Source organism: Lynx rufus, unplaced genomic scaffold (genome assembly GCF_022079265.1).
Source record: "Lynx rufus isolate CCGP_SWC_20201006 ecotype Redwood Valley unplaced genomic scaffold, mLynRuf1.p SCAF_17, whole genome shotgun sequence".
Classification (NCBI taxonomy): domain Eukaryota; kingdom Metazoa; phylum Chordata; class Mammalia; order Carnivora; family Felidae; genus Lynx; species Lynx rufus.
In genome coordinates, this window is record NW_025814831.1 from 26,391,794 (window position 1) to 26,412,712 (window position 20,919).

Below are 20,919 nucleotides of genomic sequence, written 5' to 3' on the forward strand. Positions count from 1 at the left end.
CAAGTAATGGGTGCAAATGACCCAAATCTATTTCTGTTGGTTCAGGGCGATGTCTTGAGTTTGGTTTAAGAGTAAAAACGTATGTTTAGAATTTAAACTCTAGTCCCATGAAGTGAAGAATCGGACTGCAGGCTGTAGAAGTTACACTACTTTTCTTGGTTGTGATAGTGAGTGCTGAGGAATGTGTATCACTTGGGGTGTTGCTGTGTTCCCTTTCCCACCTTATCCATTGAGGCCCATTTAGTCTTTGACGTTTGTAACATGGTGGCATCTGAAAGGGCCATTTCCCCTTCCTGACATGCGTTCTCTAAAGTCATCTTGCTTTAGGGGCGCCTGGGTGGCGCAGTCGGTTAAGCGTCCGACTTCAGCCAGGTCACGATCTCGCGGTCCGGGAGTTCGAGCCCCGCGTCAGGCTCTGGGCTGATGGCTCAGAGCCTGGAGCCTGTTTCCGATTCTGTGTCTCCCTCTCTCTCTGCCCCTCCCCCGTTCATGCTCTGTCTCTGTCTGTCCCAAAAATAAATAAACGTTGAAAAAAAAATTAAAAAAAAAATAAAGTCATCTTGCTTTCTTTGTATTTTTTCCTTGATTTACATGGCAGAATGGGACAGGAGACTCCAATGATTTCTGGCGGATTGAGGTTGTAAACAGAAAATTTGGAAACCGGATCAAAGTGCTGAGAAGTCGAATTCGACTCATCCATCTGGTCACAGGTTGTGTCCTGGGCTCCTCGGGAAAGGTCCTGCCCAAATGGTGAGTCTTTGGGGTACTGATGTCCCAGTTGAGGCTCATTCTTCTCCTTTCACAGTACAAGCAGTATACCAGAAACTTCTGTTTCTCCATTGTCAATGTTTACCTCATGTTTTTGTATTTAAAAAAAAATAATAATTTTTTTTAAATGCTTATTTATTTTTGAGAGACAGAGCATGGGGGTGGGGGTGGGGCAGGGAAGGGCAGAGAGAGAGGGAGACAGAGTCTGAAGCAGGCTCCTGGCTCTGAGCTGTCAGCACAGAGCCCGACGCAGGGCTCACACTCATGAGCCATGAGGTCATGACCTGAACTGAAGTTGGACGCTTAACCAACTGAGCCACTCAGGCGCCCCTCATGTTTTTGTATGGTAAATAGAGGGAGAAAAGGCATCGGGTGTGTTATAGAGCAGAGAACTCCAGAGTCCCTTGGGTATTTTATGTGTACTGAGAGTTCAATGTTTGTTCATCTGGTTTGGACCTTCTAACTGCTCTGGACCTTCCTAAAGTGGGAATGCTCTATGCTAGATGACTTCTGTGATAGTCGTGGAATACAAGAGTGAGGTTGATAAAAGCATAGCCCCTGGATTGAAAAGAACAGAGTCCTGTGTATTTAAGAGATTCAACAGTGCTACTCTGGTGAGTTTCACATCTTCTGAGAGACATCTGTGACTGCTTTTCACAGGGGCTGGGAGCAGTTGGAGGTTACTTGCACCCCATACCTAAAGGAAACCCTCAACTCTATCTGGAATGTGGAGGACCATATCAACCCCAAACGTGAGTGAACTTACTTCCTGGAAACATTTATAAGTAACTCTTATCTTAGAAAAATAAACCTTTATAGACTCTGCTGTCACTTTGTATCATTATTGCCATTTCTTGCCTTTTTTAAACTGAATCTCTTCACACGAGTTTTTGTATGAAGGTAGCTCCTTTCTCTTCCCATCCATGTGAACTTCCCGTCTTCCTTAAACTCTCCCTAAAGTGACCAGTGACTTCACTCAGGACCAGAGCTAATTTCCTCTTTTCATTTTCCTTGCCTCTCTCTGGATTTAATGCTTCGCCTTGACTGCCTGCAGCGCAGGCCCACCTCTCTCATCTCCTTCTGGGCTGTTCTGTCCCCTGTACCAGGGGTGCTTCCCACTCTCAAGGCTTAGAGCAGGCTGGTGCTTTCCCTTTATGCCCCTATGTAGAGCTCCTCCCCTCCCCACAGCCAGCCAACACTTGTACAGAAAGCGATGGCCACAGCCCTTGATCTGAGCCCCGTATCTGTACTCCCAGGCTCCTGTTTGACATTTCTACATCAGTGTCATCTTCAGCTCAGTGAATCTTTGGATTCATCATCTGTCCTCCCCAACCACCCCTTTCAAGCTTTTGCTTGATTTCCCTTCTCCATGCTTCCCATTTTACATTCTTCTTACTACCTAATTTAACCAACCAGCTAATTAATTCACCAATTAAACAACTCTTTAGTGAGTATGACGGGAAGACTGGGGGTCCCAGGAAGACACTGGTGGATGAGGTGGACTTGGCCCCTGTCCTCACAGACCTGCTTGGCAGGGAGAGCAGCATTTGAGGCTGTACCATAATGAAGGGTGATGGTGCCGAGAGCGGTGGCCACACCAGGGACCGACCGGGGACAGGCCTCATCATCTGTTGCCTTTGTGTTTCTCCAAATGCCTCATGAGTGCTTCACACAAGCTGAAGGCGGATGATCAAGAATTGGGTCAAGCTTTCTTCTGTCTCCTCAACACTCCTACCTACTGGTTAGCCAGAGCATCAGGAAGGCTGCAGTCAGACTCTGGCCACAGTGTGGATGCCGTGGACAGCTGGGAGAATGTGCGACCAAGGTTTTCTTCTCTGTCATTTCTTTGCCTAGTGCCGAACATCAGCCTGGACGTGCTGCAGCCCAGTTTTCCTGAGGTCTTGCTGGAGTCCCACATGGTGATGATCCGGGTACTGTGGCCCCTCTCGTTCGATGGCTTCTCTACGAGCTCTTGCCATCCACAGATTTGCATCACAGATCAGGAGCCATGTATAGATCCACTGCCCCCTCATGGAGGACTTTGAAAGGGTCTTCACTTACAGTTTACGTGGTTTTCAAAGGCATTTCCCTTATCACAGAATGATGATAGTGGTGATGATGATGATGATGATGATAACAGACACCAGTGCACACGTATGTAGCTCTTATGTGCCAGTCACCACTCTAAGCACTGCACGTGAACTGACTTATTCAGTGGTTATTACAGTCCTATGGAGATTATTGTCCCCAGTTTATAGATGAGGGAATTGGGGCACGGAGAGGTTAAAGCTGCCTAGGGTCACACAGCTAAATGTAAGAGGTGGATCCGGGCTTCACAGCGAGGCTGGCAGAGTCAGTGCTGGTTACTGCTACACTCTTCCATTTCTAAGTGATTCTCAAATCTGTTCAAATGGCAGAGCTCCTGAAAGCCAGAGTGCTCTTGCCTGAAGAGCATGAGATGCTGATAGTTCATTCCATCACCTGAGGTTAGAATGAATTAGGATGAATAGCTAACCTGAGCATGTTGTTTAGCTGCAGCATAAAATCCCTACCATGAGCCCCCTCAAGTTCCTAGACTTGGGATCTATTTAGGGGGCCTGATTGAGTCTTTTGCAGGTTTTGTAAGATTCTTTGTTTGTACTCTCCATCATTGGTATCTGACAGCAGTCGTAGCTCAAAGGCGTAAGAACAATTGAGAGAAGAGAGCTTTAAGTTGAGAAAGTTCTACCCATTATCTTAACTTCTCCCGGTGTGTTAGAGAAACCTTGCTGCGGTGTGGATGTGTAGAAGAGACCCCTTTCCTTTGGCTTATGGAAACCAGTGTTCTGCAGGAATGGTGTTTAAGAGTCACTGTATCCCAAGTCAGGTTTGTGATTATCACTCCACCCACAGGGCAGCAGAGAGGTCTAGTGATTGTTATTTTTCCCCTGCTGAGCCGTTGTCAAGCGGACTTCCCTGGAAGTGATTTTATAGGCGGTACTCAGTAAATATAGTTGACTTCTTCCACCAGATTAAATTAAAAAATTCAGATTTTGTCATTTTTGCACATTGCGAGGTGATGACTTCACATCAAGTGATCTCTGGGTCACTTCTTCTCTGACTCTCTGCTTGTAGCTGTCACTGTGGCCTGATGACATAGCTCCTTTGAATATGTGCCTGTCAGTCAAAATATCATTCTAGGTCTGGGTAGAATTTTTTTATTTTTAAAGTTTTGTTAACTTATTTTGAGAGAGAGAGCACATGTGTGTGTGCATGCGCACGAGCGGGGGAGGGGCAGAGAGCGAGGGAGACAGAGAATCCCAAGCAGGCTCTGCACTGTCAGCGCAGAACCTGACATGGGACTTGATATCATGAATCGTGAGATCATGACCTGAGCCGGAATCAAGAGTCAGTCTCCCAGCCAACTGAGCCACCCAGGTGTCCTCGTCTGGGTAGAATTTTAAGACTAAGTCTAAATAGTCTCGTTTCTTTTTCATTATCTAAGAGGTAGAGCCAAAGAATAAAAGGGCATAAGGGAGCTTTCTTACTCAACCAATGTAGCATCAAGATGGGGAAAGAGATCAAAATAGTCCAGATGATGGAAACTGCACGGGAGAGGGCTTTTCTGCCAGCTGAGTGGAGGGCCTGAGTCCTGTGCAGAGAAGGCTGCCTCGTCTGGTGAGGTCAGCTGGAACGAGCCCACTCAAGGTGTTAAGCATAGAGAACAGTGTACAAATGTACATGCCTGTAATGGTTACAGACTTTTCCTTCCTTCCATTTCTTGGTTTAGTAAAGGAACTGGATTTCTGACACTAATGTAGTAAATAGGATGCCCCTGGTTTGTTATAGCTCTGGCTGGAGTCCTTGAGCCTGGGACTGAACTGCACTGGTTTGAAGGAATTCATTTCCCTCCACAGCTCCTTTGGGGTCCAGATTCATTCTTCATTCTGAGGCCCTTCAATGGAGAAACCCTGACCTAACTCACAGCATCTTACAACTGTTCTCAGGAAGTGCCTTCTCAATTTGTTCTGATAATGAGGCTGACACCAGACCTGTGCTTAGTATCCAGGGTCCTGATCCTTTCCTTCTTGCCTTTGAAAAGCCCTGATTTTGCCGTGTAGAGGACAGTCTTAGCCACTGGATTAAAGGGGCTGAATCTTGTTCCTTCAGGCTAAAGTATGTATTCTCAATGCGTAATATCACCCAGAGGGTAAAATATGTTCTTGGAGGGCAGAAAACCGTTAACTTTTTCATGTATGAAGCATAGGTAGTCATCCAGTATATAAACATATTTACAGTATTGCTGTGGTATTAAAATGTCATTGGAGGCATTTAGGAAAAAAATGTCTGAAAAGTTCCAGGAGGGGCAATAATGAAAAAAAAAAAAGTTGAGAAACACTAGGTTAAAGTAACTTTTTCCAAGTCTGGGAACTCATCAGATTTCTGGTTCTGTGTTTGAAATTGGGTTCCTGAGGGAACAAGTAAGTCGGCTTGATTTTGTATCCCCACTAGCTCTCTTCACACCTTCTCCTTGGTCTGAAAGATGGGTGTATGTTTTGTGCTCACAGGAAACAAGTCTTTCATTCTCTTTTCTCTCAAGCATGGTGGGTCTGAATGGACTGTCTCTGGTGGAAATGGAGGCTTGTGTGTTGGGAGAAGTAAGGCAGTTGTAAGCAGGTGAACAGTGACTGAAAATGAGCACCTGACTTCCCTGCCGGGAGGGGGACGGTAGGGGGAGGTTTCCTCTGGACACTTGGCCATATGTCAGAGATGCCCATTGCTCACACTTCTGTCAGCTCTCTAGATCTCTGCCTTGACTAGCTTCTTTTTGCCATTTTCCTGCAGGGGAACAATGGTCTCAAACCCAAGGACAATGAGTTCACGTCCAAACCCTGGCACTGGCCTGTCAACTATCAGGTAGGGCTCAAGGCTAGAGTTTATCCCAGGAAATGGAGCCAAAAAAGAGGTCACTGAGACTTGGTTGGGTGGGGTGAGCTAGGGTAACTAGGCAAGGCCTGAGGTGGCATGAGGTGGCTGACCGACAGGGCTCTGTTTTTTGTCCTGAATCTGACCCACCTTCCCCGAGAGCTCATGTAGAATTGGCACTTTCTGAGCCTCCTGCCCGGGCTCCCTATCTGTGAAAGGTAACTGGTCTTCCCCCCACTGGAGCACGTGTGGCCTGGATGCACTGGGCCCTGGATCAGCAGGGTGTCCTCTGCCCCACAGGGCCTGCGCTTCTCAGGGATCAATGACACAGACTTCCGTGTGTATCTGCTTGGCAACCCGGTGAGTACCCAGCCCTTTCCCTGTGTAGACCTTCAGCCTGGGGACTGCGGCTTTCCTCTCACCTGCCCATTCTCCTTTCCATGCAGGTGGTTTGGTGGCTGAATCTGTTGAGCATTGCCCTCTACCTCCTCTTGGGGAGCATCATTGCTGTAGCTGTGCAGAGAGGGGCACACCTGCCTGCGGAGGTTGAAGGTTGGGTCCCTTGGGCTCTCCCTCCCCTGACCTACCAGCTGGCTGGGGCCTATACTTCTGCTGGGCCATTCTGCCTTCAGCCCCCACTCTCTCCCTTCTTTATTTTTTTTTTTTAATTTTTTTTTTTCAACGTTTATTTATTTTTGGGACAGAGAGAGACAGAGCATGAACGGGGGAGGGGCAGAGAGAGAGGGAGACACAGAATCGGAAACAGGCTCCAGGCTCTGAGCCATCAGCCCAGAGCCTGACGCGGGGCTCGAACTCACGGACCGCGAGATCATGACCTGGCTGAAGTCGGACGCTTAACCGACTGCGCCACCCAGGCGCCCCAACTCTCTCTCTCCCTTCTTTAAAGCTCAGTCACCGAATGCCTATCCTCCCAACAGCCCTGTAGAGTAGAACATTCTTACCCCCATTTTATGGATTAGGAAGCAAAGGCACAAAGAGAAGAGACTTGTCCCAGAACATACACTGGTAAGTGTAGAGCTGAGATTCAAACCCAAGCAGTCTGACTTCAGAGCCTTCACTTTTTTTCTTTGAGAGAGAGAGAGCGCGAGCACGAGCACGAGAGCAGAGGAGAGGAGCAGAGGAAGAGAGAGAATCTTAAGCAGGCTCCCATGCTCAGCATGGAGCCCAACACATGGGGGCTTGATCCCACAACCCTGGGATCATGACCTGAGCCGAAATCAAGAGTTCGATGCTCAACTGACTGAGCCACCCAGGTGTCTCCAGAGCCTTCGCTTTTAACCTTTACACTCTGTAGAGAGCTACCCACCTCTTCTCCTCTGCCTCCTCCCTGTTCCATGGCCCATCTTATAGTGGGGTAGGGAGGAGCCCCTAGGGCACGGACTGCAGCCCCTGAAACGTTCCCGCAGGCTCTTTTTACCCTGTGCTGCTCCCTCTGTGAACAGCCACAGTCCTAGGCCCCCACTGTCCCCCTCCATCCTCATCTCCAACTTCACCTCCCTCCTGTCGGCCGCTGCAAAGATCTGTGTGGCAGCAAAGGTGTGGGAGACGGAGGTGGGATGGGGGCAGCTACCTGTGGGATGTGAGCATCTTGGTTTCTTTAGAGGCTAGGCTGCCTCCTGCTGGTGTTTGGTGCACCTGCATGGGTGCCAGCCTCCCTGAGTGGGTAATGTGCAAGGCTCTCGAGGGCCAGCTGCTCCTCTCTTCCAGCTGCCTAGGCTTGCTCAGCATTCTCCAGATGAGGAAAGGCAGCCCGGTCCAGTCACACAGCAGGGAAGGGGCAGAGCTGGACAAGGACCCCGGGTCTCTGCCCTCTCCCTGGCTGTAACCTGGGCTGTGCTGCTTGGGGCCCAGGGTTGTCCCAGGTCCTGCTTCGAGGAGGCGGTCAGCTCCTGCTTGGCTGGATTCTCCATTACTTCCCGTTCTTCCTGATGGGCCGGATTCTCTACTTCCACCACTACTTCCCAGCCATGCTCTTCTCCAGCATGTTGACAGGTCAGCACTGCCTACCTGGACCTGGGGGAGAGGGGCAGAGGAACAATGCTGAGGGGGGTCTCCCTGATTCCTGACCTGGAGTGGCTCCTTCGTGCTGCATCCCAGAAGTCATCCTCTGACAGACTGGTGCTAGGTCTCTTCTTTCCCTTAGGTATTCTGTGGGACACTCTCCTGCGGCTCTGGGCCTGGAGCCTGGCCTCCTCTTCCCTGGCCAGGGGCCTGTATGTGGTGGGAAACCTGAGCCTGCTCCTGGGAACTGCCTACAGGTGAGTATTCCCCACTCCTTGCATAGCTGTCCCCCACTCTCCACCCACAAGTCTGATGCCTCTGCCCTGGATGCATTTTAGAATCCCCTGGGATTCTAAAGCACTCTGCTTTTAAACTCTGCTTTTAAAGCACTCCGGTAACTGAGCCCCACCCCCAGAGTCTCTGATTCCATTTTTCAGAGCTCCCCAGGTGACCCTAATGTGCAGCCAGATAGGAGAAACAGGGGCTAACTCTGCATTGTTTCCTTTTACCAGTAGGTTCCAGGTTTTATATGACCATGGCTCCCTACCAGACAGCTCTGGAGGAGGCAGGGTGAGGGAGAGGATGGGAAGAGTGGTGTGGGCTGTGGCTCAGAATAACTGGAAGGAGGGTGTTTGGCAAGCCTCCCCTCCTCTCCCCACCTTCATGCCAGTCTCACAGATCCCCTATTGAGAGTCACTGGCCTTTAGTGCTGCCAGGGAGGCAGCATTAAAGCATGAACTGCAAATGGTGGGTCTGTGACCTGAGAGCACATGCACATTATAACATATACTCTGAGCCAAACAGCCATGACCAGACCCCTGGGCTGGTCTCTCCCTGGGGCCTCTTGGGAGGAGCCCTTTCCTTCATTGTCATTAAGTCAGCATCTGCTAAGCTCTCAGACAACAGTGTGCCCAAACAGCGAACCCAGACAGACTGTGGTGACAAGAACAAGCAGATCTTGTAGGTGGAGAAGACCTAATGAACTCTAGTGGGGGGGGGGTGAGGGGATAGGGGGGTGGCTGAATTTCAAGGGTCTGTAGGGCCGCTTGCCGATGACAAGGCACTGGATGCCACCCGCCCCCCTCTGGATTCTCTCTCACAGCTTCTACCTCTTCCACCCTCTGGCTTACGGGATGGTTGGTCCCCTAGCCCAGGATCCCCGAAGTCCCATGGCAGGACTAAGGTGGCTTGAATCATGGGACTTTTGAGGCTACTGCAAGGACTTCAGCCTGAGTCCAGGAACTTTCTGGGCATAGCCAGCTGTGCAGCCAGCCCTTGGACCCTCCCAGCTGCGGGCGAAGCTGCCCGAGGAGCCTGAGGAATTCTGCTGCCTTCCAGGACCGAGCTCTGGGGGCACACCCGGAACTTAACCCAACACAAGGGAGAGCCGCGGCTCTCTCTGCAGAGGTCCCACCACTGGGAATGGCCCAGCAATAGAGGACACCACCTCTCTGGTCTGTTTCCCCAAGTGTGCAACATAAGGAGGGATGTGTATGGGGGTGTGAGGGTACATGTGCCCATATACCTGTGGAATATAGACTGTGACTGTGGACAGCTGAGTGTCATAAACTCAAGAAATAGTCCAGGGCTACAGTAGTATTTTCTGGTATTTTCCTTCACACTGGATTTGGTTTGAAAGTAAGACCATCATAAATTCTCTGACCTCCAAGAAGGCTGAGCTCACCGACCCCACTCTGGGATATCACCAAGGCCAGAGCAGACGGGACTGTCCACGCTGCGCCGCTCTCCTCCCAACAAACAGAGCAGAGCACCTCTGGGCTGGAGGGCCGGCCTCCCAGCTGCTTCCCGGGTGGCAGCTGCTAGGAAGTCTCCAGAGCAAGGCAGCTGAGAGCTCACCAGCCCTGGCTTCCTCACTCTCAGAGTATTCCGTGATGTCTTGTGGGAGGAATGGCACCCTATCCTGGGCTGCTCTGTGTTCGCAGGGCCTGCTTGCCAGAGGTGTTTCTTGCTACTGTCCTTTTCCCTCTGCATCCAGCCTGGCTGCGCCAGTGGGGCAGATACACTCTCCTGATGGCTGGGAGAGCCTTTGGGGCCCCTTTCTTAGCAGCCGAGGGTGATGGGCAGCAGGGCAGGGATCTGTGGTGCCGGGCTGGGGTCCCAGTAGGCCGTGTGGCCCGTCCGGATTGATGTCCCTGTCACTCATGAGGTGTTCCTTTTACTTCTCTAGTCTTCCCCTGCTGACACCCCATTTCCATTTCATTCCCCTTTCTCTGTGTCACTGTTTCACTAATCTCTTTCCCCAAGGACCCAGAGCACCTAGAAATGCAGCAAAACTTCTACTCTCTGCCACTTTAAAGCCCAAGGAAGAAGCTCAGAGCTAGCTGTTCCTTTCACTTCTTCCCCAAATAGAAGAGATTAAGGAAACCCTTGGGTGAGAACCGAACCAGCCCAAGGCCAGCTCCTCAGCCTGCCTCCCTCCCGCCAGTACATGACAGAGTATTTTGTCTCGGAGGGCTGTGATGCTTCCAGGTTTAATGATGAGGCTCTGCCACACTTCATCTTCCCTCCTCTGTAGCCCCCACCAATTCTGACAGGGTCAGAGCTCTTTAGAGCATCTCTGGGAGGCGGTTGCCACGGAGACTGGAAATTGGTCCCAGGGACAGACTGTGCTACCTACTGGGCGGTGGGGAGGGAAGCTTCTGGCCATCCTTAGCCGTTCGGACCAGCCATCATTAATGTTAATAGAGGAAATGCAGCAATGTCAAAAGCAAGGCAGGTTTGTTAATTAGATCTGGGGTGTGATGACCTCCCTCTCCCAGGGCTGCAGCCCTTTTGACTTCCCCTGGCAGGAAGTGCTGCCTGTGTGCTGAGTCTGGGCTCTGTGCTTAATTGTATTTCTGGAAGGAAAGAACAGGGATGGAGAACCTCTGCTTGCGCTTTCCACCGCACCGCTGTCTCTCCTCCCCAAAGGCAGAGAGTTGGTTTCTTCTGAGCTGGGTGGGGACAGCCATTTGGGTGGGCTCTCCTGCCCACCCAGGGCGAGTGCAGGAATCTGCGCTTGCCTCTCAGCTAAGAGCACTGGCCTGATGACAACTGGGAGGTGGCCGTTGTTCCCTTGCACCTTCTTCTTTCCTAATAGGAACTTGTTGGAAGGGAGGAACCCTGAAGGAGCCAGAGGGGCAGCCACTCTGGGGGAGGGTGGGGAATGAGAAAGCTCAGCCAGCTTCCTCCCCGTGGCTCCCTCCTCATTTGGCCACACTGGGAATGAAGGGTTCCTCCATCTCTTCTACTATGTTCCAAGGATGAGAGAATTGCTTGCTTACTCCCCCTGCTTCCTCTTAGCCCAGATGAACAGACCTTTCTCTGGGGACGAGGCTGTGCGGGTGGACGCAGCTGCAAGTGTTCAGGTTCTGTTGTTGGCAGATGCTGGGGAGAGGGGCTGTCGGGGTGGTGCCCTGAGTATGAGCTCCAGTGCCCAGGAATCGGCGGAAATGTGATCTGCCCCACAAACTTGCTGGTGGAGGAAGAAGATGTTTGTGAGCACAACCTCCAGCCAGCTTCTTGAGCCACGATTTTATATTAAAAAAAGGTTTCCACAGATAATCAGAGGCCATTTACTTTTGTAATAAATAGCCCTTGTTTTGAAAGCCATGGTGTTCTTGTTGTACTTAATTGAACCTGACTTTCCCTCGGGCTCCCAGAAAGAGAAGAATGTTTTGGAGGCAAGAACCGTTCCACCGTGTCCCGGTGTCTGAGGCCATTCTAATTTCAGCAGAGGCCCTGGCTGGGCAGGTGAGCCCCGTCACCCCGAGGGACATTGGGGCCCTCCCACGTACAAGGTTACTTGAGTAATGAGGGCTGTTCTTTTATTTAAACTTATCCCAAAATAAGTCGGAAGCTGGACTGTTACTCTGGTAACCTGCCACCCAGTAGGGCAAGGAGAGTGGAGAGTAAGAGTGTCCATGTCTGAGACAGCCACACAGCCCAGCACTGTAGCAACTGCCATTGTGCTTGCCAGAGGCCCCATCTCGCAGGGGTCTTCTGTCATCGGGAGTGATGGCGAGCATCCCAAGGAGGTGAGCGCTGGTGTGTGTGGGGCAGTGGGTGGAAGAGGAGAGGAGTGGCACTGCCCTGTGAGGTGCAGGCGGCCTGACTCCCCCTCCCCCCTGAGACAAGAGGGGCTAGAGGAGGCAGGGAGGGGGATGTGCAGAGCTTCAGGGGAGGGAAGACGCCGAGTCCAGGCAAGTTAGGAAGGGACCAAACACACCTGACCGGCACAGCTTAATTTACTGAGCACCGACACATCAGTGACACTTCATCCTCATAAAGGCACAGTGAAGTCAGTGCTGCTTTTGTCTCTATTCTACCCATGAGAGATTAAATTATTTGCCTCAACTCTTGTGATTAGTCAATATCAGGGCCAGGACTGGACACCAAGTTGGGCTTTTTCTGTTTCTCCAGCTTGGTCCTGGGATAGAAGCACCTTCCCAGAACAACAGACAACCCTGGGTCCCCGGGGAGAAGGCCTGGACTCAGCTCAGAGGTGTCCACGTTTAGCACATTCCTTTGTGCATTCTGCTTAACACATCCACAGTGCACCCGGGGCCCAGTGTTTCCTGGTGCACCCAGACCAGTGGTTTTCTGGGAGGGGAAAAAAGGCCTGGTGGGTAGCACTTGCCAATTTCCATGGTGTACATATTCTCACCATGGCCCATTTCAGGCTAGCAACCTGACGTCACTAGATGAGAATCTGGAAAGATCAGTGCACACCATCGGCTCTCCGAGGCTATCTAAGAGCCAGCTCCAGTATACCAGTACCAGTACACCAGTCAGGAACCACTGACCCAAACCCAGTGACCTTGGTTTGGTCTGAACTACGGATAGAGCTCTTGGTCATGGTCCATTAAAGTGAAGGGGCAGAGGAGCACAGAGGTCCAGAGAACAGGCTGGAGTCAGACTTGAGGGCAACTCCTGGCCCCACCGCTTACAGCCATGTGACCTTGGGCTAGTTACCGAACCCCTGGGCTTCTGTTTCCTCAACGGTATAACCAGATTGAAACAAATGGTACCTTCTTGGCAGAGACAGTGTGAAGACAAGGAGTAAATGACGCAAAGAGCCTTGCACAGAGTTGGGACAGGAGTGCTCCATGAATGCCAGCTCTGTCACTGTCTACTGTTGACAGTCCACTCAGTGACAGCACTGGCTCTAGGACAGCACTCAGCTCTCCTCTGTTAGCACCTCCTGCCTGAGTCATGGCAGATGCCAGGCAAGGAGGGGAGATCCTGGGAACTTCTGATACGGACTCAGACCTTCTGTCTCCTGGAACCTCCTCTCCCCTCTCTCCCGCTGGCCCTGCAGAGGCCCAGCTAGTTTCTCCAGCCTTTTCTCCCAGGGAAGCAGGGATTATAGTGCACTTAGCAACCCTTCTCCTGGCTCTAGAATTCTAGGCAGAGTGAGTGCTGACTCTACCACTTACCAGCTAAAACCATTAACTGCCATGAACTAACTTATTAGACCCAGACACTTTCTCCCAAAGGAGAAAGGAAGCAAGAAGTTCTCAAGTAGAGACTGTTGCCAGGAAATGCAGACTGGGTAGAGTGGGAAACCTTAGATAAGCCAGGTGGCCTGCACAGAGCAAAGAACATCTGGGCACTGAAAGGTGAAGCTCACCAGAGACATAATATGGCCTTCTCCCCCCTGACCTGCTGACCTGGCTGTAGGGTCATGGGATACTGAATGAGAAATCTAGTCCCCGATCTCAGACTCTTTAGGACACAAGCTAGGCCTTCTAGCCTGGCTCTCCTGCTCAGCCCAGAGACCCCAGAGATGTGTGGGGAGGTGGGGTGGGATGCACCCCCACAAACTCCTGGGCATGGAGCCTCAGGCTATTCGTGACCACTGGCCCTGAGCACCGCCTTGTGTCCATGGAACGAAAGGAGGTGGGCCAAAAGGCCCCTAGAGACCTCACTACTCAACCCCCTTACCGTATGCCGAGGACACTGAAAGAGAAGTAGGCAGTCAGGCTGGGAGGAGCTGGGCTCTGAGACTGGAAATGATGAAAGATAGACGAGGGTTTTGCCCTGCAAAGCCCGGGCCACTCACACTGGGGTGGGACCGGGGGAACTTTGGTGCTTGAAAGAGAGAGGCTCAGGCCTGGCAAGTGGTCAGCTTCACACTCTGAATGGCAAGCAAGAGATTGCACTACCTGAACTTCAAGTTAGAGAATGAAGTAGTACTTCCATTTAAATTTTTTGAGTCTATTGAAAGTCGTGGAATAGCATGTTGGCACTTAACTCCCTCAATGTCCAGGTATTGCAGTGGTCACTCCCGCTGCACCCCAGACCTGGCCCTGGCCAGCAGAGCCGGGGTTAGAACTGGAGCTCACAGATTGCTAAAGATGATCTCAAGAACACCCAGCCCTGCCTGGAAATGGCTGCAGTCTCGGCCCTGTCCCTAAGGCTGAGAGCCCTGGTGGCCCCCAATGTGCAGGGATGGGGAGTGCGGATGCCTCAGACCCAGAGCTAGGGCAGAGAGCCTCTCCAGCCTGGGCCTGGTCACACAGGCAGGTGCTGGGCGTCCCCTGGTCTGATTTCCAGGTGGAAGGAAGGAGAACCTGTGCCAAGGGGGACAAAGTCTAATGCCTCCGGGTAGCGCTTGAGGGAAGCTTGTGGAGAGATGGCACATGCAGAGCCTCCTAAGGTGATCAAGTTCAACTGGGTGCCCTAACCAGCAAGTGGTGAAATCATCACCAGTTTCCAGATGAAAACCTGAGGCCCAGAGAGGCTCGACGTTTTCTGTTAAGCTCTGACGCCCAGGCATTTCCCAGGCCACCAGGTCGTCCCTGGCCACAGCCGGTTGCCCAGAGATGAGCGCCTTGACGGACGGAGGAGGGCGGGGGCCGCGGTTGCTTTAAAGCGCCCCAGCCGGGCGGCGCGGGGCGGGGCGCTCTCGGAGCCTCGGGGCGCGCAGGGCGCAGCGGCCGGAGCGGGGTCCCCGGAAGCGCCAGCCCGGCGGGCACGGCGGGGCGCCTCCACCTAGGGCGGGAAGGAGCGGCGGCTACACCCCGCCCGGCTGAGGCGCGGGGGCCGTAGGGGGTGCGGAGTGGCCCGCGTCGCCGCGGAGATGGCGCGGCACGTGCGGTGACGGTGCCCGCGCCCCGAGGGTCCCAGCCTCGCGCCCCGCGTCCCCGGGCCAGCATGGAGCGCCCGGAGCCCGAGCTGATCCGGCAGAGCTGGCGGGCGGTGAGCCGCAGCCCGCTGGAGCATGGCACCGTGCTGTTCGCCAGGTGAGGGTTCCCCGAGCGCCCCGGGGGTGCGGGTGGCGGGGTGCCTCGCCAGAAACGGGCTCCCGGCGGCTGCACCGGCGCCGGAGGAGGAAAGATTGGCCCTCTGCCTCGGCTGCGCCGGGGCGCTTCCAGAAGTGCGCCAAAGGAGCGAGCGCGGCGACGGGTGGCGCAGCCCCTCCTGCGCTTCCCCGGGCGGTGGGCGCAGCCGTGGTGGTTGGGGGGGGGGGGGGCTCCCCGGGGGCGGGCGGCTGTCGTCCCCTGCAGATCTCCTTACACTCTGGCCAGCGGGCTCTGCTCCCCGCGCTGCGCCCTCTCCCTGGCTCTGTTCCTGAGTGTTCCTTCCTTGGGTGGTGTCTGAGGGGTGCCCCGAGGGCCCGTGAGGGGAGGGTGTGCCTGGCTCCCAGAGGGCAGGCACTGGCCAGGCCCTAGGAGTGCACACTTCAGGCCGCCAACAGAAGGATAAACCTTTGGGAGGAAAGGACCAGGCTGGGAGGAGAGAACAGCCAGGGAGGGGACGATACACACCCACGTCTCACCCCTGGGGAGAGGGGGAAGGGGTTGCCCAGACCCAAGGGCACGGAGGCCAGTCTTCAACCTTACCTTGAGAGTCTCTAGGTAACCCCTCTGTCATCACCAGAGCCAATGCTCTGTCACCATGGTTTTTCAGGAGCCTTGGCTCCCAAAGCCAGCCCGAACTTCTGAGGAGGCTTTTGCAAACCACCACCTCCCCCCACCCACACACACACCAACAAAAAGGGAAAAGGGGAGCCCTCTGTGGCTCTGCTGCTTCTAAGCTGTGTGACCATAGGCAAGTTACTTAGAGTCTCTGTGCTGTAAGCCTGGGATAACAGTTATACCTACTGCTTAGGATCGTGAGGGATACAGAAGTTAACTACATGTAAAGTATTCAATGACCAGTAGGTGTAAGAAATTCTCAGTAGTATGACTATCATCACTGGCCCAAGCCCCCCCAGACATGATGAGACTCAGACATTCTGACCCAAGAGTGGAAGAGAGAGAGACAGAGACAGAGAAAAGACAGAGAGAGACAGAGACAGAGAGAAGGGCTTTCCTATTTGAGGACCCTTCCCTGTCCCAGCCCTCTGAACTGTTTATGGAGGGGCTTCTCAATGCTGGGTCCTGTGAGAGGCCTAGAGACTCACTGAGGATGCCCCTCAGAGCCGGTGGAGGAGGAGGGAAAGGAGCACTGGCAAAGATGGCAAAGGGGTCAGTGCTCGGTTGGTGGGTGTGTTCTAGGTTTCGGCTGAATCCCTGCACACACACCCCCCCCCATGCCCACCGCCACTGCTGGGCAGCTAGGGCTCGCGGAGCCGGGGGGGGGCCTGTAGGGACTGACACCTGGGCCTCCCCCCCACAGGCTGTTTGACCTGGAGCCTGACCTGCTGCCCCTCTTCCAGTACAACTGCCGCCAGTTCTCCAGCCCAGAGGACTGCCTGTCCTCCCCCGAGTTCCTGGACCACATCAGGAAGGTGAGACAAGGCAGAGCGGCCTCTGAGATCCTGCAGAACGCCTTCCTGGGAGAGAATGAGAGACTTGGGATAGGGAAAGTTCCTCCTGCCCTGGCCTGGTCTCATTCCCGTCCTGCTGCTCCCCCATGCCAGGGGCATCTGCTCCTTGCCTTCTGTGCTGAGCCGGGCAGAGTCTGGGGCACCCTGTGCTCAGCCAGCTGGTCCCAGCCCCACCCTTGCCCTCAGCCTTGTCCCTGGCTCCTGAGGGTGGTGTCGGCACTGATCCACTAGGGCCATCTGCCTATGACAACCAAGCTGGGGTTCCCCTTAGAGGCTTGTGACTCTCACAGTGCCTCAGTTTCTCTTTGTCCAGGGTGGACAGCACCATCCAGCTGCCAAGTTTAGGGCTTTGAGACCCTTAGAGGAGAGGAGCTGCCTTCACAGTATAACATTAGTAGTTTGGCCACTGTTGAGTACTTCCTGCATGCAAACTCAGATTGCCTTGCACTCCCTTCCTCCCTCCCTCCCTCCTTTCCTTCCATCCTTCCTTCTTTCCTTCCTTCCTTCCTTCCTTCCTTCCTTCCTTCCTTCTTCCCTCCCTTCCCTCCTTCCTTCTTTCCTCCCTTCCCTCCTTCCTTCCTTTCTTCCTTTCTTCCTTCCTTCCTTCCCTCCTTCCTTCTTTCCTCCCTTCCCTCCTTCCTTCCTTCCTCCTTCCCTCCCTTCCCTCCTTCCTTCCTTCCTTCCTTCCTCCTTCCCTCCCTTCCCTCCTTCCTTCCTTCCTTCCTTCCTTCCTTCCTTCCTTCCTTCCTCCTTCCCTCCCTTCCTTCCTCCCTTCCTTCCTTCCTCCTTCCCTCCCTTCCTTCCTCCCTCCCTTCCCTCCTCCCTCCCTTCCCTCCTTTCTTCCTCCCTCCCTCCCTCCCTCCCTCTCTTCCTTCTTTCTTTCTTCCTCCTTTGATTTCTTCCTTTTCTTTCTTTTTAAAACATTTTATTATTTATTTTTAAGTAATCAATACACCCAACATGGGGCTCAAACTTACAACCCCAAGATCAAGAGTCGCACGTTCTACCATCTGAGCCAGCCAGGTTGCCCTGATTGCCTTACATTTCTGATCCTGGAAAACTGAGGGTCCTGGTGACCTCTCTTACTTCTGGTTGGAACCCCCATCTAGACTGTGGTTGTGAACAGGTGGCACTGCTCTGACCTCTCTGATTCACTGCTCCTCTGCCTTGGCAGGTGATGTTCGTGATTGACACTGCGGTGACCAATGTAGAGGACCTGTCCTCGCTGGAGGAGTACCTTGCTGGTCTGGGCAAGAAGCACCGTGCCGTGGGTGTGAAGTTCAGCTCCTTCTCGGTGGGTAATGGGGCTCCCCTCTCTCTGGAGCTCCTGACCTGAGGCCACCACTCTCCCTGTCCTCCCTGCCCACCTGTTCTCTCTCCCCATTCCATACCCTGAGATGACTAGGGCTGGGGGCCTGCATCTGTGTCTCCCCCGCCATGTGACCCCCGGCACTGCCTTGACCTCTCTGAGCCTCCAATTCTTCTTCCGTGGTGTGGCTTCTCTTAGAACCGTGGAAACTTAAGGAGCCTTTGGGATTCGCCGGTCTGCCCGGTTTCCTATCACTGTGTATAAAACCATCCCAAGCAAACGATTTCTGGGTTCGGCGGGGCCGTGCTTTTGCTCCGCATGGTGGGGCTGGAGCCACTCATGTACCGCACTCAGCCGAGAGCACGGCTGGGGCTGGTGCATCCAAGTTGGCCTGTCATCCTTTGGGGCCTCTTTCCCTGTGGTGTCTCGTTATCCTGTGGTGTCTCGTTATCGGTGGCCTAGCTGAGCTTCCTCGCAGAGTTCCAAGAGGGCAGAACCCCGATGTGCCAGGACACTTCCTGCCTCCGCTTGCAGCCCCCTTGGTAACGCCCGTTGGCCAAAGCCAGGCACGCGATGAGCTCAGGCTCCAGGTGGAGGGACCCCACTCAGGGGGCGTGAATCCTTGAAGTGTGGTTCACTGGGGGCCACGGACGTGACAGCCTACCCCATAGTCCAGTCACCTTGCCAGATGGCCAGCACACCGAGGAAGGGACCACGCTCACCTTGGCCTCTCTAACTAGAGCACTGGTGCGGTGCCTGGTCTTTAGTGCATATTCTGTAAACATTTGTGGAATAAGTAAGCGATATTTTGTTATGGTTAATAACAAACAAGAGCCATTATTATTCTTGAAGGCTCACTGTGTACAGATGCTGTGCTAAGGGCTCTTTATAGATGGTCTCATTTAATCATGCCAGCAATCTGGTAAGTAGGAACTTTTACTTTCCCTGTTTTACTGATGAAGCAACTGAGGCTCAGGTTGTAAAACTTGCTTGAAGCCACACAGCTCATAAATGGTGGAATCAGGAAGTGAACTCAGGTCTGTCTGGTTGCAGAGTCTGGGATCTTAATACCATGAGTGCTGCCGTGCAGAGGAGAAAACTGAGTCCTGGGGGCAGTGACTTTGCTTGGTCTGAGCTGGGGGTCCCAGGCAACCATGGGATGGTTACAAGGCTGAGTGGAATGAAATGCTTGGTTCACTCTAAGGCCTCACATTTAAGGGAAAAGGGGACCCGATGTGGCACCCAAGGATTGGGGCAGAATCTTGCTTGGGAAGCATGGACCCTGTGCAGGAGAAAAGAAAGGTCTGGGCCTCAGTTTTCTCACCTGTGGAATGGAACGATGCCTTCCTGCCTTCAGGAATGACAAGGTGCCGCTTGCCTCTGCAGACGGTGGGTGAGTCCCTGCTCTACATGCTGGAGAAGTGCCTGGGCCCTGCGTTCACACCAGCCATGCGGGCCGCCTGGAGCCAGCTCTACGGGGCCGTGGTACGGGCCATGAGTCGAGGCTGGGATGGCGAGTAAGAGGCAGCCCCTGGCCAGCAGCCCCACCTGGGGGCCCCCATCTGTCTGTGTCTGTCTGTTGCTCTGTGTCTGTCGTAGCCCAGCTCCCCTTAGGCCTCCTTGCACCTAGGCCCTTGTCCCCTTGACCACCCTGGAGAGGTGATGGAGCAGGGCTGGGTCTCAGTCCTCCTCATCCCTGACTGCAGACAGGGGTGGCTTTTCCTTCAAGAAGGGGCTTCTGGATTTCCTTGTGTCCCCAGTAGCTTTTCCCTGCCTGCCTTTTTCCCCCTCTAGCATCCCCTCCTCTGCTAAGAGAGGAGCAATGTTTGGGTCACAGAGGTGGCACGGGGCTGGGAAGGTGGAGATCTTTGAGAGCATGGGCTCTGGTCATCCATCCTTCTCAGGTGAGCTGGGCCAAGCAGGGGTGCTTTCCATTCTTCTCTCTCCCAGGGGTGTCTGCCTTTCATAAGAAAACAAGAGGGACCATTTTAGCCTTCATGGTGGAATCACAGGTGGTAGGGGCAGGTGATCAAGAGAACTGCTGGGGAAGGGAGAGCTGACCTGGGTCTGTGATGGGCTCAGCGGGGTCCCAGGGGCCTGCTTAGATGTCACGTGACAGAGTAGTTTTTCTTTTGCTGTTTCCAGTTCCCTCCTTCAGTGCTGCTGCTGGGAGCTCCTTTAGTACCACTCTGTAGAAGCCAGCTAGCCAGCCAGGGCGGGGTGGGGCTGGGGAAGGGCACGGAAGGAGGGGGATTTCACTCCAAAGAGGCCTGAGTTCTGGTGGCTGTTCCTCACCGCCCCGCCCCAGCAGGGCTGGGTCTCACCTGCCCCGCGCTGCCTCTCTGATGCTGCCCACATCCACTGCCGGGCACAGCTCCCCACGTTTAATACCTGGTGTGTGTCTGTACTTAGGCTGTGATAGAAGAGAAAGCAGCAGGGGAGGCCCTCTGCCCTTGCCCAAGCTGTCTGCACTTTTACCTTTTGCTCTGTGCTGTGGTTGTATAAACTCATGAGGAATAAACCTGTTCTGTGTGCCTCTCTGACCTGCTGGGACTGGTCTTTTCTTGGGTGTCAGCTTGTGGCCAGATGAAGCTGTAAGGTGGGGGATCTAGGGCAGGGTGGGAGGATGGGGTCAGGAGGGCCAAGGCCAGAGAGTGGATATAAAAGAAAGGAGAGGCTTGGGGAAGGCAAGAAGCCAATGGCAGAGATGGACCTAGGGGTCTGTGATGGAAACTGGCTGGCAGGGCACCAAATTTGGTTCCTCTTCGTCTTAGGTACACAGCCAGACTACATTTCCCAGCCTCCTTTGCAAACAGGTGGGGCATGTGACCTAGTTCTGACCAACGGAATGTGTGGACCTGTGCGCCACTTCTAGACCTGGTCCTCCCAAACTCCTGCAAGTTCCTCAGTGCTCTGTCATCCCTCTGCCAGCCCGATGGAGATCTTACAGTGACCTTGAGGGCCATGTGTTGACTGTGGCAGAGCCACAAGATGGAAGGAGCCCGGGTCCCCGAATTGCTGCTTGGAGGAGAGCACCCACTAATCGGAAGTGCCTGGTAGGGCCAAGGAACTTCTCCATCCTGTGGAGCAAGGGCCCATTTTGAATTTTACAGGAAAGAGACACAAACATCTATTGTGT

The 20,919-nt window shown here is 53.6% G+C and overlaps 2 protein-coding genes across 2 annotated transcripts in view; both read left to right on the forward strand.

Moving 5' to 3' along the window:
* Positions 1 to 11,300, forward strand: part of POMT2 (protein O-mannosyltransferase 2) — a 44,174-nt gene extending 32,874 nt beyond the window's left edge. Inside the window, exons 13-21 of the mRNA XM_047080299.1 lie at positions 599 to 750; positions 1,429 to 1,520; positions 2,623 to 2,699; positions 5,593 to 5,664; positions 5,974 to 6,033; positions 6,120 to 6,225; positions 7,546 to 7,686; positions 7,838 to 7,952; positions 8,798 to 11,300. Coding sequence (XP_046936255.1) covers positions 599 to 750; positions 1,429 to 1,520; positions 2,623 to 2,699; positions 5,593 to 5,664; positions 5,974 to 6,033; positions 6,120 to 6,225; positions 7,546 to 7,686; positions 7,838 to 7,952; positions 8,798 to 8,903 — 921 coding nt within the window. The 3' untranslated portion in view covers positions 8,904 to 11,300. The remainder of the gene's footprint in view (positions 1 to 598; positions 751 to 1,428; positions 1,521 to 2,622; positions 2,700 to 5,592; positions 5,665 to 5,973; positions 6,034 to 6,119; positions 6,226 to 7,545; positions 7,687 to 7,837; positions 7,953 to 8,797) is intronic.
* Positions 11,301 to 14,853: 3,553 nt separating this feature from the next.
* Positions 14,854 to 19,301, forward strand: NGB (neuroglobin). Its single transcript, XM_047079918.1, has 4 exons — positions 14,854 to 14,942; positions 16,321 to 16,432; positions 17,646 to 17,765; positions 19,167 to 19,301. Exons 1-4 carry the CDS (start codon positions 14,854 to 14,856, stop codon positions 19,299 to 19,301), a joined length of 456 nt encoding a protein of 151 aa, XP_046935874.1.
* The last annotated feature ends 1,618 nt before the right edge of the window (positions 19,302 to 20,919 follow it).